The sequence below is a fragment of the Herpailurus yagouaroundi genome, unplaced genomic scaffold (assembly GCF_014898765.1).
Source record: "Herpailurus yagouaroundi ecotype Mexico unplaced genomic scaffold, PumYag 184, whole genome shotgun sequence".
Taxonomy (NCBI): Eukaryota; Metazoa; Chordata; class Mammalia; order Carnivora; family Felidae; genus Herpailurus; species Herpailurus yagouaroundi.
The window spans coordinates 33,786,144-33,801,059 of NW_024412415.1; the positions used below are offsets into that span (position 1 = coordinate 33,786,144).

At 52.7% G+C, this 14,916-nt stretch overlaps 1 protein-coding gene across 3 annotated transcripts in view; it reads left to right on the forward strand.

The window, feature by feature from the left end:
* NOX5 (NADPH oxidase 5) overlaps positions 1–14,916 on the forward strand; it is a 43,536-nt gene that overhangs the window by 22,062 nt on the left and 6,558 nt on the right. For 2 of the 3 annotated variants that reach the window (XM_040493101.1, XM_040493099.1), the window contains 8 exons: positions 501–637; positions 2,646–2,837; positions 4,941–4,985; positions 5,386–5,510; positions 5,785–5,869; positions 6,540–6,639; positions 10,167–10,333; positions 11,362–12,156. In XM_040493101.1, the coding sequence (XP_040349035.1) occupies positions 501–637; positions 2,646–2,837; positions 4,941–4,985; positions 5,386–5,510; positions 5,785–5,869; positions 6,540–6,639; positions 10,167–10,333; positions 11,362–11,493 (983 nt within the window). In that variant the 3' untranslated portion in view covers positions 11,494–12,156. Of the gene's footprint in view, positions 1–500; positions 638–2,645; positions 2,838–4,940; positions 4,986–5,385; positions 5,511–5,784; positions 5,870–6,539; positions 6,640–10,166; positions 10,334–11,361; positions 12,157–14,916 lie in introns of those variants that run through there. The other variant, XM_040493100.1, reaches the window with a different exon arrangement.

The following is a 14,916-nucleotide window of genomic DNA, read 5'->3' on the forward strand; positions in this document are numbered from 1 at the left end:
TGGATTCTCTCTGGTACCCTTCAGCAGAGGGGTGGCCACCCACACCACCTTTCTGCCGGTCACCCCTCAGCAGAGAAGCTACATCCCAGGTACTGGGCACAATGAAAGCCATTGTTCGTGCCACAGGCTGAACACCTACTGCGTGCAGAGCCGTTGACAAGCACCTGGTTGAATGTGGGAGGGAGTGGTCGCCACCTTGGTGAGACCCTGGCCTGATCAAGGAGGCAGGAGCTTCTAGCGTGCTCAGGGCCGCTCTGACCCTGGTCTTGGCAAAGCAGACGGCTTAAGTTGACTTCATGGAGGAAGACTACAATATCTGCACCAGAAAGATGAGATTTCCAAGTCCCAGGGCTGGGACTGCTAGTTTGGGCCTGCGGAAGGACATTCAGTCTGGAGCTTGAGCAGTAGATGCCCAGCCCCAGTCCCTCAGGTGAGACGGGCCTGCTCCCTGCTGGAGGCCGGCGCTGACCCCCTCTCCCCCTGCCCTGTCTCTTGCTCAGACACCATCTGGCTACACGTCCGGTCCCAAGGGCAGTGGACAAACAGGCTGTATGAGTCCTTCAAGACATCAGACCCTGTGGACTCCAAACGGCTGTCAAGGAGTTTGAGGATGAGAAGGAGCCAGAGGAAGCCCCAGGTAGGTTGCTTCAGGGGAGGAAGGGTCCACTGTGGAGTCAAACCCAGTGGGGACCGAGTTGCTGATGTTCTCAATGGTGAACATCAATCATTGAGCAACGGCTGTATACACTGGCTGGACGGCAGCACAGGGGGCGAGGCAACTGTGGACAGTGTGATCCAACAGCCCACCCGCCCCAGGACCTCCCGAGTCCCAAGTCCTCCGTTAGAAGCCAGGTGGACAATGGAAAGAGAGGGGAGATTGAGATCGGAAAACCCCGCCTCCACGTCCCTGCTCCAGCACCTTGTGACTGTACGGCCTTGTATGTCCCTTCGCTTACTCGAGCTTTAGCTTAGTCATCAATGGACTAACTGCAGGTGGTTCCCGTCCTTGGCCTCCCTTTCTCACGTGATGCTTTTTAAGGGCCAATGATGGAATGAATGCAGGGAAAGCCCTGAGCTAACGGGACAGCACGGTCCACGTGGACCATTCACCATCAGCGTCAGCAGCATCAGCGGCAGCACTGTTATCTTTTGAGCCCTGATGAACCCACGAAGCTGACAAGTTGCCAGTGTCTGGAACGAATACTGACTCGGGGAGGTTTTGGAGGAGGGCAGTGAGATGACAGTGAGAACGGACAAAGGAGGCTAAGGCGCCCGAACCCACACCTAGTAGGCTGTACGGCTCAGTTGGGAGACATGTTAATGTGGGGAAGCCCCTGCTGAAGGTCAAAGGAAAAGCAGCCCCGGGCCTGGCTCAGCCCTGTCGTGCCCCTGTGGAATTTAAACTCCGAGGGGAGAAAAACCAGGCGGAATCCTGCCAGGCCAGATCACGAAGCCCTCTAGAAAGATGAAGGGGTCAGTAGAAACAAGCAGAACGTTCTCTGGTCTTAATCAGGGGAACCTTTCTGAAGGAGGAAGCTGGCTTTGAAAACCGGGAGAGTCATGCACACCAGGAATCTGTGGGTAGATACTTAAAGACTGTGTTTCTTTAGGACCTTAAGGTACCACCGCCATAGAATAGATTGGCATAATCTTTCTGGCAGGCAGTCTGGCCACATGCGTCAACATTTTAAATATGTGTACCCACAGGCCCAGCCATTCCATTTTTAGGGATTTGTCCTAAAAAGCTAATTGGGTAGCTGCACAGGAAGTACATTAATCACCTTGTTCCTTCATTCATTTAGCAAATATTTACTGAGCACAGCACCTACTGTTTTCCAAGTGCTATTCTAGATGCTGGAGATAAATCCGTAAGCAACAGCGATGCAGTGCCTGCTTCCATTCCAGAGGGAGAGGTAGACAATAAACAAACAAAATACAGACATAATGTGTCAGGTGATAATACGTGCCATGAAGAAAAATAAATCAGGGTAAAGGGATAGAGATGGGAAAGATGTTATCTTCTATATGGTGGTTGTTAATTAACACTAATGAGAAAATGGGGATAATCAAAATTGTCCAACACTAGGGATGTAGCTAAATAAATTACTGATCACCCTTATCACGGAATAGTAAGTTCCTTAAAAAAGATTATGTAAATGTATATGCATTAGCATGGAAAGCTAGTCAAGATGTAGTGAGTGGAAAAGGCAGGTTACAAAGCAATATGTTTCATTTATGTAAAAGAGAGAGAGAGAGTAAAAGTCTGGAAGGACATAGAAAAAAGTGTTTAGAGAAGTGATTCCACTTTATTCAGGGTACTTTTTCACCTTATTCTTTATAGTTCTGTAACATGTGAATCTTTAAAAACTAACATGTATTGATTTCATGATTTAAATTTTTTTAAATGTTTATTTATTTTGAGAGAAAGAGCTTGAGCAGGGGAGGGGCAGAGAGAGAGGGCAAGAGAATCCCAAGCAGCCTCCACACTGTCAGCACAGAGCCTGACGTGGGGCTCGAACTCACGAACCCACGAGATCATGATCTGAGCCGAAATCAAGAGTTGGATGCTCAACCACCTGAGCCACCCAGGCACCCTAGTTTCATGATTTAAATAATAAAGCCATTTCCACTTCGAAACCAAACAGAGTTTTCAGTGCCAGCCCGTCCAGTCCGGAGCCGCGGTGCAGGGAGCCGTGGCCTCCAGCAAGGATGTCATCGTGGAGCTGACATCCTACAGGCCCAGGGGGACTCCACAGCATGGGGACCCAGGCCCGGTGCCCACAGGGACAGAGGAATCGGCTCAGGCACAGCGGAGAACCACGTCTGAGTGGGGTCTGGTAAGGCTCAGGAAGCTGGGGCTGGAGGCGGGAGAGCCGGCCTTTGTGTCCCCAGGGGTGGTGGATCCATGGGACTCAGGAGAGAGGTCCTTAAGGGCAGCCACACGCACGAAGCCGTGCATATTATGTGGTGCTCCTGCAGCCAGGCATGTGCACACTGCCTTCCTAACTTCTGCCATGTTTGCTCCTCACTGGGAATATTTCCTACCTGGTCTCTCTCCTCACACCCCAACATGACTTTAAACTTACTTGTATTTAAAAAAAATTTTTTTCTTTAATGTTTATTTAGTTTTGAGGGAGAGAGAGACTGAGTGTGATCAGGGGAGGGTCAGAGAGAGGGAGACACAGAATCCGAAGCAGGCTCCAGGCTCTGAGCTGTCAGCACAGAGCCCGACGCGGGGCTCGCACCCACAAGTGGTGAGATCATGACCTGAGCTGAAGTAGGACGCTTAACCAACTGAGCCACCCAGGTGTCCCTATAAACTTACTTGCATTTAAAAGGACGCTGTAGATTGCTATCTTGAATGGTAAACTAGTATCGTGTGCCCTAATCAGAAGGTAACTCTCAAAGTAAAATCAAGGAGCGCCTGGGTGGCTCAGTCGGTTGAGCGTCCGACTTCATCTCAGGTATGATCTCACAGTTCGTGGGTTTGAGCCCCGCGACGGCCTCTGTGCTGACAGCTCAGAGCCTGGAGCCTGCTTCGGATTCTGTGTCTCCCTCTCTCTGCCCCTTCCCCACTCACACTCTGTTGTCTCTCTCAAAAAAACAAAAACATTAAGGGGGAAAAAAAATTAGGAAAAAAAAAGTAAAATCAATAAAAGCCAATCTTAATCAATTCTGGCCAGATGTTCCTGCCTGCTGACGCTCTGAGCCTGAAGCCACACTCTGCTGCTCCTTCTCCTTCTCTCTCTCTCTCTCTCTCTCATGCTCTTTCTCTTTCTTGCTTTAGTACAAGAAAAAGAAAGAGGTGGGCTTGGTAAGCGTAGCACGTTAAAGATTACTAAGCGTGATGTGGGCTTTCTCCTTGCAATTGGAAGGTTTAAAGACCACGGAAAGGAGAGTAGCCCTTGTCCAGGGTACCTCCTACACAAGTAGTTGAAGTCTGACACCGTGGGGGACACAGCATTCAGTGGCCCCCGGACAAAGAAGCAGCATGCTGTAGTGTGACGGGCACTGGACGGTCAGCAGGAGACCCAGGCTCTCCCCTGAGCTTGTTCCCACTCTTAGACTGGGCTCCTTTTCTGTCAAGTGAGGGACTGCTCTGGGTAATTGTGAAGGTCACTCCTAACTCTGCCCTCCAGCAGCAGACAGGGAACTATCACAGGCCCCTATAGCCTGTTTTGGGGTGGGGGGGTGGGGGGGTTCTACTTCCTTCACCTTGTGGGAGGAAGTGCGCTGACCTCCCAAATCCGGTCTGTCATGTGCTCAGGCCTGGAGGAATCAGGCAGAGCAGACAGAAGAGGCCTCCTCCCTGCCCCCAGTGGCTCCCATCAGCAAGCCCAGGACAGGGTCCCAAGGGCAGAGTGGAGCCATGAGCCAGGCCAGCCACTGGCTTTTCTGCCTGGCGAAGCCGGGCAGAACTTCAAGAAGGAGCAGCTACTTTAGATGAGCTGGACTCTGGAAGATGCATAGGAATTTGCCAGCTGGGGAAGAGGAAAGGGTGTTGTTCTCAGCTGAGGGAAAAGAATGGTCAAGGCCAGGGGGTGTGTTTGGAGACGCGAAAGGTATAGTAGTGGCTGGAGATAGGGGGAGGGAGTGTTCTCCAGTCACCCACTGGAGCTGATTTGTATTGGATCACAAGAGCCAGCTGTTAGATTTTCAGGAGCTTTGAGAGCCGGTCCTTAGACACAGTCATGATGGTGGCCGCCGTGATGGCAGTGTTTCTACCAGAAATCTCCAGACGCTACCAGTCAGGAGCGTGTTGTTGTTTTCTTTTCCTGAAGAGCCGGGTTACCGGCACACTCCATGCTCCCTGCCATGCTTGGGGCAGAAAAAGCAATTCCCCTTTTGTGAAGGTGCCCAGACTGGCAGAGGCCAGGATGCCTCTGAGAATTGCCTGACCCCTCCACTCCCAGAGACCCACAACTCTCTGCTCATCGCAGGTCTCCGAGATGTCCTCTGAGAACCATCTGTTTTGCAACATCAAGGTAGGAGGCTCCAGCAGGTGGACATGACCGAGAATCCCTGCCGCAACCAGAGAATATGAAGCCTCTGCCTGCAGGGAGGGCTTGCCGTGGCCCCGGGTACCCCAGTCCCTCCAGTCCCCAGGGCCTGACTTCCCGGTATCCAGAGAAGGGGATCGAACCCGTCCCCTTGCAGGTGCACACAGGGATGCTGGCTGGGTCCCACTCTCACCAGTTCTGCCTTCTAATATTCCAGGGCTCTCCCCGATTTGGGCTCCAGGCAGTGCAGTGGGAGCCACTTAGATCGGGGCTCCAGCCCGGGAGGTGACTGCCTGCATGTAAAAGGGAGATGCTGAAGCCTTGGGGTTCAGCTCTCCCCCATGCCTCCAGCCCTCCCCTCGAACGCCCTCCTGTTTGTTCACAGTGCTATATCGACGGCCCTTACGGAACCCCCACCCGCAGGATCTTTGCCTCTGAGCATGCGGTGCTCATCGGAGCAGGCATCGGCATCACCCCCTTCGCTTCCATCCTGCAGAGCATCATGTACAGGTGGGCGGGTGGGCCGCATCCCGGGACAGAGTCCAGAGACACTCTCCTCTCTCCTCTCTTCCCTCCCCCTTCCGCTCCCTCATCTCCTTTCACCCTTTTTTCTCTTTCCTCCCCTGCTCCCCCTCCCTCTCTCTTTTGGCTCTCATCCCTCCGCTTCTTCACAGGCTGGGCCCTGCCACCCCACCCTTTTCCCCTGCCCCCTGCACTGTTCTTTGGGGTCCTGAGAAGTCTTATACTCACCCCAAATTCAAAATCCCTCATCACCTCCCCCCAGGCACCAGAAGAGGAAGCACATCTGCCCCAGCTGCCAGCACTCCTGGATGGACGACGTCCAGGATGAGGACATGAAGCTCCACAAGGTGAGCGCCACCTCCTCCAGGCAGGCCTCTGGGCCCTGTCTCCCGGAAACCTCCCTGAACCACAGTGGGCTTTCTGCTGCAGATGAGGGGAAGGGACAGATGGCTCTCTCCCCTGCTTGGATCCACTGTTCCCTATGGTGCCTCCCGAGCGTCCAGGCCTTCCCCTGTCACTTCTGAGAGGCATTGCGGGCCCTGAAGATGGAATCCCACTAAAGACCTGGGAGCCCGAAAGTCAGGCACCTGGGATCCAGTTACAGCCATGATGTGTTTACCATTGCCTGGTGGTGATTTTAAAAATGAAAACGTTTGCCTTTTGAAAATTCATTATTTTCTATAGACCACTGAAAAGAGTTTCTAAAAAATAATTAACTAATGTTCTGTTGGCTTCTTCCTAAGCTTCCTATTTCAGAACCCTGCTTGCTATAAACAAATAGATCATTACAGAAAACCCCAAGCCGGCAGTCAGGAACCTGGGTCCTGATCCCACGCTGCCCTGTGACCTGGGCAAGGTTCCTACCTCTGCAAGCCTCAGTTTCCCCCTCCATTAAATGGGGGTGATAATGTGTGCCCTGCTGACCCCCAGGTGGTCATCCCGCGGTGGGGACCACAGGTGTGAGCGTGCTGTGAGCAAGGCAGCACCAGCTCTGAGCAGAAGGGCCCCTCCCCCTAGGTGGACTTCATCTGGATCAATCGAGACCAGCGGTCTTTCGAGTGGTTTGTGAGCCTGCTGACCAAACTGGAGCTGGACCAGGCCGAGGAGACACGAGAGGGTAGGAGAAGGACGGGGCTGAGGAGCGTGGCAGCAGGGTGGCGGTTCAGGCTCAGGGTCTTTTTAAGAGCGTGTCTAGATTATTCCATTTCTATGCAAAATGGGGGAGAATGGGGGAGGATGACTCCCCCCCCCCCGACTAAAATGTAACATTTGTGAAACCAAAAAAAGAGGAGAAAAATGTATTCATAATCCCATCAGGCTATGCAAACGGTCTTTAAAAAAAGGACCTCCTGGGGCGCCTGGGTGGCTCAGTCCTTAAGCGTCCGACTTTGGCTCAGGTCATGATCTCATGGTTCGGGGGTTCAAGCTCAGAGCCTGGAGCCTGCTTCAGATTCTGTGTCTCCCTCTCCCTGCCCCTCCCCCACTCGCGTTCGGTCTGTCTCTCTCTCTCTCAAAAATAAACATTAAAAAAATATATTTAGAAAAATTTAAAAAGGACCCCCTGATATATTTTCTTATATTTTTAAAAGGTATATATTTGTATGTTTGTTTGTTTATTTTGAGAAAGAGAGAGCGTGAACGGGGTAGGGGCAGAGAGAGAGGGAGAGAAAGAGAATCCCAAGCAGGCTCCGCGCTGTCAGTGCAAAGCCTGACGGTTTCGTTTTCCTTATGGAATAACTAACATGAGGAGGAATACCTTTAGATATGTTTCTAACTTTAGAAAACTGGCGGGTTTTTCTTACACTGGTTGAGGTCAGTGGAACCAGATTTTATTTGGCTGTTTAATTATCCTAGAGCTGCCATGAGCAAATTCAAATTCCTATGAAAAACGGTTTATAAGTTCAAGTACTCAGATGCAGTTTTCTATAAGAAATGTTTAAACAGACGAAGCTTACTGCAACAAATATTCAAAGCCATAAAGCACAAGTCAACAGTGTTTGCCATGGAATCGGCAAACTTTAGAATGTTACAGTAAAGCTCTTCGCTCTTTCTTGTAAATAACAATTATAGCAAATATTTATAGAGCCTCGACTTTGCTCTAAATGCTTTTATGTATATTAATTCATTAGAAACTCACTTTTATGATGACGAGCTAGGGGGAAAGTTTAGATTTCATTTAAGTTTCCTGGTTACTGGTATATAAATATTTGCCGTTTGCTTCTTCGTAATCTGTATAAACAAAGGGTAACAGCCAACCTGGTGCTTTGCGTTCTCGAAGCCCCTTGAGTCAACAACTTTATTACCTCACATTTCTTCCAAGGCTTCTCATTAACGGCAGCTGAAGCCCGCGACTTCTGATTTCGTCTTTAATTATTTACCAAGGTTTGAGTCCTAGAATTTGTGGTTCATCGTGTTCAGTTTCTGTAGCTTCGGCTTCGAACATTCTGTTTGGGTTTAATTTTTATTCTATCCTGTAATCGCTGTAGAAACCTGGGCATAGTATTGCCTTGCTTACTTTTCTCATGTGAAAAACAAAAAACAAAAAAAAAAAACATGGATACAACTAGCGCCTACCCCATAGGGCTGCTGGGAGGATAAAAAAGGAAAACTCGGGCCAAGCTGGCTATGTGCATACGTGACATCCCTCATGACCTTGTAACCTGAGACCACTTAATCAGACTGCGCGTTTGTACGTTACCAGATACGGGAGACAAAGAAGTAGCAAGTACATAAAAAACCACGCCCCATGGCGTTCGGGGCTCAGGTGCAAACCCAAGTGAGCTGTGCCGGCACGAGTAAAGTTACCTCCTGGAAAGAAAAGCCTCAGCGTCACCACTAACAGCAGCATTTAATGGCTGTGTAATGAATGATCCAGTTAACGGTTTGCCATGCTTCGACTACTAGACACTATATTTATTCCTGATGCTCCACTATATATATATATACACACACACACACACACACACATATATACATATATATGTATATATGTATATGTATATATGTGTGTGTGTGTGTGTGTGTGTGTGTGTGTGTATATATATATAGCTGCAATTAATATGTATGTGCACATAGTTCAAGTCTTTCCTTAAGAGAGTATCCCAGAAACGGACTGACTGTCTCCCACACGACTGTTTGGAGAGGATGAAAACCATGTCAGGTCATTCTCCAGAGCCCCTTCTTCTCCCTCCCACCGTGGTGTCGCTCCCCCTTACCCCTCGCAGGGGGATGGGGAGTCTCAGGGAGGGGGGAAGAAGGGTCGGGGCTCTCTCAGATGAGCGTCCCCTATGGTACATCTTCTTCCCTCCCACACCACCCAGCCCTACTCAACTGGAGTGATATGTGAAATAAAATGTGGAATCTCTCCTAGGGCCATTTGCATTTTAACAGTGACTGAGACCTTGAGCCGAAGGAAAAGCAGGCTAATGGTATATCTCGCAAGACAGTAGAGAGCCAGCCGGCATGGCGTGAATCCTTTAGTCTTGGGAGAGAAGGATGAAGTGATCATCAGCTTATGGACCCAGCGTCCTAAATCGGGGCCTGTCATTAGCTTGGACTAACGCACAGGTGGAAGGCATCATTCGCCAGCCTTTTCCCCATCGTGGCACTCTTGGGAAACGAGAACAGTTGTATGCCATGTCAGGGGAAACGGAGGAAGGTGCTTGAGCCCAGAGGTGCCCACCAGGGAGCTCCAGTTGCCCTGAGAGCTCAAGGGATCGGTGTCTCAGCAAACCTGTCCTGTTGCAGGCACTGAGCTGTGGGCACTCACCAGTGTCCAGGCAGGTCCAGGCCAAACTCTGCCCTGTCCCTCCTGTCCTCTGGCTCCCCTTTCTGGGGTGCTGTTCTCATCCCATCATGCCCTGCTCCAACACCCACTCCCTTCCCCCTTTTGCTGGCTGGGAATTCAAGCCCCTTCACGTTCTGGTCTCAGTGGGTGCCCAGTCCCATCTCGCGTTTGCTCCCATTCAAGGATCCTGTGTTCCAGGCAGGCAGTCACATCATGCCCCACAAACACCACATCTGTTCGGGCCTCTCATCCTCGGTTCACCTGGTCCCCCTTCTTAGGATGCCCTCTATTCATCCCCTCCCCCCACCTTGGAATCTTGGTCCTCTCTCAAGACCTATCCCAGCCCCCCACCGCCCTGCCCAGCCCTCTCAGGAAGCGGCTCAGTCTGCCCCATCCATTTCCTGTAGACCAGTAGCATTTGCCACTCATATAACCCTTGACCTTTTGTTCTCAGTTACATTTCCAGGTGTGCCTGGCCTGTGTCCCCAAGCAGACTGAGCAGACACCATGAGGCAGGAAAGGGCATGAGCTCAGAGCCCAAGGACTGCTGTGTTGTGCTGTCCTGGGATTCATTTCCCCGTCTACTCCTGGGGTGGCTGTGGGGCGCACATCAGAGAGTGGATGGACAGTCACTTGTGTATGCCATGCACAGAGTAGGCTCCACTCCAGCAGTGGACCACCTTTCCTTTCTAAAGCGCTGGTCCCTTGGAGGTCATGGGCGAGCGCAGTGGGCTGAAGGTGTGAGTTCAGAGCACTCTTGGTCTCTATCCAAGCCCCAGGACTAGGGGCTGGCATCCTACCCTGTCCTCATCACGGGCGCGAGCTCCTCAGTGCCACCTTCTCCCCTCGCCACACAGGCCCCTTCCTGGAGCTGCATATGTACATGACCTCTGCACTGGGCAAGAATGACATGAAGGCCATTGGCCTGCAGATGGCCCTCGACCTCCTGGCCAAGAAGGAGAAGAAGGACTCCATCACGGGCCTCCAGACACGCACCCAGCCTGGGCGGCCTGACTGGAGGAAGGTAAAGGCCAGCGAGGGCCCCACAGCCTGCAGGGCCCAGTGGGGCTGAGAGCCTAAGACAGTGGCTGGGAGATTAGGGCCAGGAAGCTAGGGACCAAGCATGAGGCCAGCATTCAGAGTCCAACCGGGATCCCAGAGCCACAAAGGGAGGCAGGGGACCTACGTTCTGGTGCCATCACTAGCTTACCTTGTCGTATTATTGGCCTCACTTACCCCATCCGTTCAGAGACGTTAGCCTATATGACCTCCTAGGCCTCCCCCAGCCCTAACTCCCTATGAAGGGAGGCTCAGAAGGCCTGAGAAGACAAGGGTCTTGGGGAAGTAGCACCATGTCTTATTGTTTCTGGTACAAATGGAAAAGACTGAGACCCAAAGGCACAGAAATTTACGGTCTTTCTATTTGATTTCTCAGATTGGTTTTCAGATCATTTTTCCTGCTGAGTACTTCCCAATCAGGTGCAGAGTTTGCATGAGGTGCCAGAAGGCACTGCCTTTCAAAGTGCTGGAGACAGTTGTCCCCAGTGAGGGAGCAGGACGCTGCCGTTGGTTGGCCACCAAAAAGGACTTTCAGCAGTGGCCTCCTTAAGCAGAACGTGGGGTGGGGAAGCGTCCTCACTGGGGGAAAAGCTGGACTTTAGGAAAGAGACATTTCAATGGAGGCATGTGACCCGGGGGAGGACTAGTGTGAGGTCTGAGCAGTCGGGGTTCAGCATGCTCTGGGATTGCCCTCCAGTCCCTGCCCTGCAGTCTCCCCACAGGCACGCTCTGGGAGTGGAAGAACTGGGTCGTTCCGGCCCAGCCCCTTCCTGGGGTCTGGGTCAGGCTGGGGGGTGAGCAAATGGCCCCAAATTAATGGCTGCACGTTGGACTCTGCTCTGAAGCCACGTGGCTGTGCCTTGGATTTCCTCGTGGGGACAGAGGCCATCCCGCCCCCCCCCCATTATGTTGTCAGCTCCAGGTGGGTGGGTACCTGAGCAGGTCCACAGGCCTACTCCCCCTCCCTCTCTCCTAACCCCGTGTGGGCTCCAGGTGTTCCAGAAAGTGGCTGCTGAGAAGAAGGGCAAGGTGCAGGTCTTCTTCTGTGGCTCCCCAGCTCTGGCCAAGGTGCTCAAGGGCCATTGTGAGCACTTCAGCTTCAGATTCTTCCAAGAGAACTTCTAGCCTCACCTCTGCCAAACCCACCCTGCCAGCCGATTTGATCACATTGCTTCTGTGCCCCGCAGGGGCCAGCCTCAGAGGGCCTGCCTAGTCCTGCTCCACACCCGGCACAGGAGGGCCCAGGGGCAGATGGACTTCCTTCAGGACCCAGGGGACAGGGCAGTGGCCTGCGCGGGGGCCTCTGTGTATTCTGGGATTGCTGAGAAACTGATCAGACCCAAGGCGCCACGGAGAGGGGTGCAGAGGGCGCTTGCCAGGCGACTGCTCCTCCCAAAGTCCTTGGAGGAAGCCTTCCCCTACAACAGTGGTCCCAGACCTGCCTAATCAGCACAGTCATTCAGGATCTTATCCCAACATTTTCTTATGAAAATTTTCAAACATCAGACAGCTAAACGGATCGTACAGTGAATGGGGTTACCCACTTGCTGGATTCCTCCGTTAACATGCCGCTGTATTTGCTTTACTGCATATTATCCGTCTGCCCCGTTCTGTCTCCACCCATCAATGCATCTTGTCTTTCGGATGCACTTCAAAGCACGCTTTGCTGCTCAGAGGAGCTTTCTTTCCACGCAGACTCCTGGGCCCCACTCCCAGAAATTCTGATTGCGACGTTCTGGGGATGAGACCTGGAAGGCATATTTTATTACAAATCCATTCATTCCCTTAGGAAGAGATAAGCAGCTTATTTCCACTTCTCTCTAGGTCACTGTCTCCCCATCTGTGTCCCTTTGCCATCCCCCGCCTTTCTCTCCCTGCCTCTCTCTACCTCTCCCCTGCGTGTGTCCCTCTGTGCCCCTCCCTTGTTCCACATGTCAGTTTCTCCCTTCTCTCCATGCATGGAGTCATTAGAGAAATACCAAGGTGACAGTCTGGGGGGGGGGGCGGGGGACATGGCAAGGCTGTGTGCCTGGACACTGGGTAGGTGGCTCCCAGAAGCTCAGTTCAGACATGGCCTAGCGGTGTAGCCCTGGGAACCCCTCTGAGTCGGATTCTTCATCTGAAAAATGGCGCCCCCGGTCACAGTTGCTGTGAGAGTAAGAGGAGACATCACCATCTGTACCGTCCGTACTCAGGACACGTGTCTTCCCTCCCTGCCCGTCTCTTTATCTCGGCATCTTCTCGTGGCCCCTTCTGTCACTGTGTGGCCACAGTACCTGACAGAAACAGCAAATGCCAAAGTTCTCCTAGAAGACACTTTGTGGAAGGGAGGCCCTGGGCTGAGGGCAAGGGAAGGTGGGCTGGCCTCACCTCCTCGGATCTGAGCTGTTTTCCGCCTGCCCCGCACAGCAAGCCCCCGTGAACCACACAGTTCCTGGGAGTCCTCCGTGTTGCGGCCTGCCCTTCTAGTTCTCTCCCTTCAGTGAGAGCCTAAAACCCTCCTCCCCAGAGCTGCCTTCCAGGGGTCCGGCACGTTCCCATGGAAAGTGCTTTTCTTTCGTGTGGGTCGGAAGACCCCGAGGGAGAACAGGTAAAGGAGCTGGGTGACACCCGTGACGATGATGACACCCCTTATAAAAGGTCTGGGCATCCAGGGAGGGAGCTGGGACACAGGTGGGGGGGTGGGTTGTGCAGCAGCTGAGCGGAGAGGACGATGGAGGCATCACATGGGTGACAAGGAAACAAAGCAGGTGGGAAAAGTTCTCTTCACAAAGCAGCCACAAGAGAAGGGGATGGTGGCTGAAGGAGTTGAAGGGCCCACTGGGGGAGAGGGCAGTATGCTCCGGACTGAGGCAGACAGGAGGTGAGGGGTATGACCCCGGAAGCAGGAGGCAGGAGGCACAAGAGGAAGAGGAGGCGAGGAGGAGGGACCAAGCACCTGCAGGGAAGGAAGGCAACCGCATTGGGAGGGAAGGTGGGGAGGAGGGGAGCCTCACTGAGCCCCTCTCTGGCTGGGAGCCCCCACAGCTGGGAGACCTGGTGTTGGGGGCCCCTCCACATGTGGCCAGGTTTAATTTCCAACACGCTTGGGGTACACACACAGCTCACACGGAGAAACTCGGATCTGGAGGAGTTGTGTTATTTCACTGAGGTCGCACAGTCTTGGAACCCATTTCCCCCTGCTGGTTTAGGGTTTCCCCCCCAAGTTTCATCAAACTTGCGAAGGCTTGGGGGGGAAACGGGCACTATCTGGAGTTAGAAGTTAACTAAGAGGGTGTCCTGACTTAGGGCTGGGGGATGAAAGAAGAATGGACCAAAGTCATTTGGAAAATTGGCACAGCAGAGTCTGTTTAGCATGGGACTTTCCCTTCTCCACTCCTCCATACAAACAGCCAACTGTCCTTTTAGAATTTTCTCTCAGGCAGAGGGCGGGGAGCAGGTGGAGGAACTTGCATATAGATTCTAAAATCCAGTAATGACCTACCACGTGGAGTCCTAAGACTTTCTCTGCAGACATACTCCCGTTACCCACTGGAGGGCGCTGCAGAATCAGAGATCGCAGAGGTTTTGTTTGCCGGGAAGGAGACCGGTTCCGGAGTGGCAGTGAATCAAAGGCCGGGGGAGACCGCGCCCCACCCCGAAGCTCGGGCTCCAGTCTTCAGACCCAGACTTGGGCAGTTCTGTGAAGTCAGGAGAATTCAGTTTCAGGATCAGAGTTCCTCTAGCTGCCAGCCCCTAACCCCAACACTCGAATGCATACACAGACCCTCCTTCCCCTGCCACACCCCCCACGTAGCGCTCCCTTCCTGGTCCTTGCTGTCCAGGTTCTGGGCTCCCCACTTTTCCATCTGTAAGTGGAGAGAGCCTGTAGGCCCTGAGGCTCTGCCACCTTCTATCACTGTAGGTGGCAGGATCGATGGGTAGCGTGTCCATCTGGATGTTGCCGGACGTCCAGATGGGGGCCATCCTGCTATCAACAAGAAACGAATGTGTCCATATGGCTGGCTGACTGTTCTCCATAGACACATCTGGGTCTCAGAGGGCTAAGGCAGACACACACAAAGAGAACAGAGGGAACACAGGCGAACTGCGGTAAAGGGCAGATTATATATAGGTGTGTGCTGTCCTCCTCCAACAACCTGTGAGCTCCCCAAGGTCAGGCCTGTGGCCCCAGAATCTAGCACAGAGGGAGGGGCAAAAGGCCTACCCCGCATGGCAGCTCCCACAAGGCCAAGGGCTTACTGAACTGGAATTATCCTTGGGAAGAAGGGTCCTCTGCATATAACCTGTCATTTGTAGTCTGGGAAACAAAAGCCCACTGAATGAATCACTTTGTCAGGCTCCATGAGGCCACTCTGCACTGAGGACAGCTCTGACAGAGACGGCAGGCGTTCGTGAAGTGATTAGACAGGCCCACCCGGACGAGAGGCACAAGTGCAGTCTATTAATACACCGAGAGCCAACAGGCGCTCACGGGAGGGGACGGTGACACGGGCAATATTGAGAGGTGTCACCAGCCTTGCACACAAAGTCAAGATTAGGGAGGGA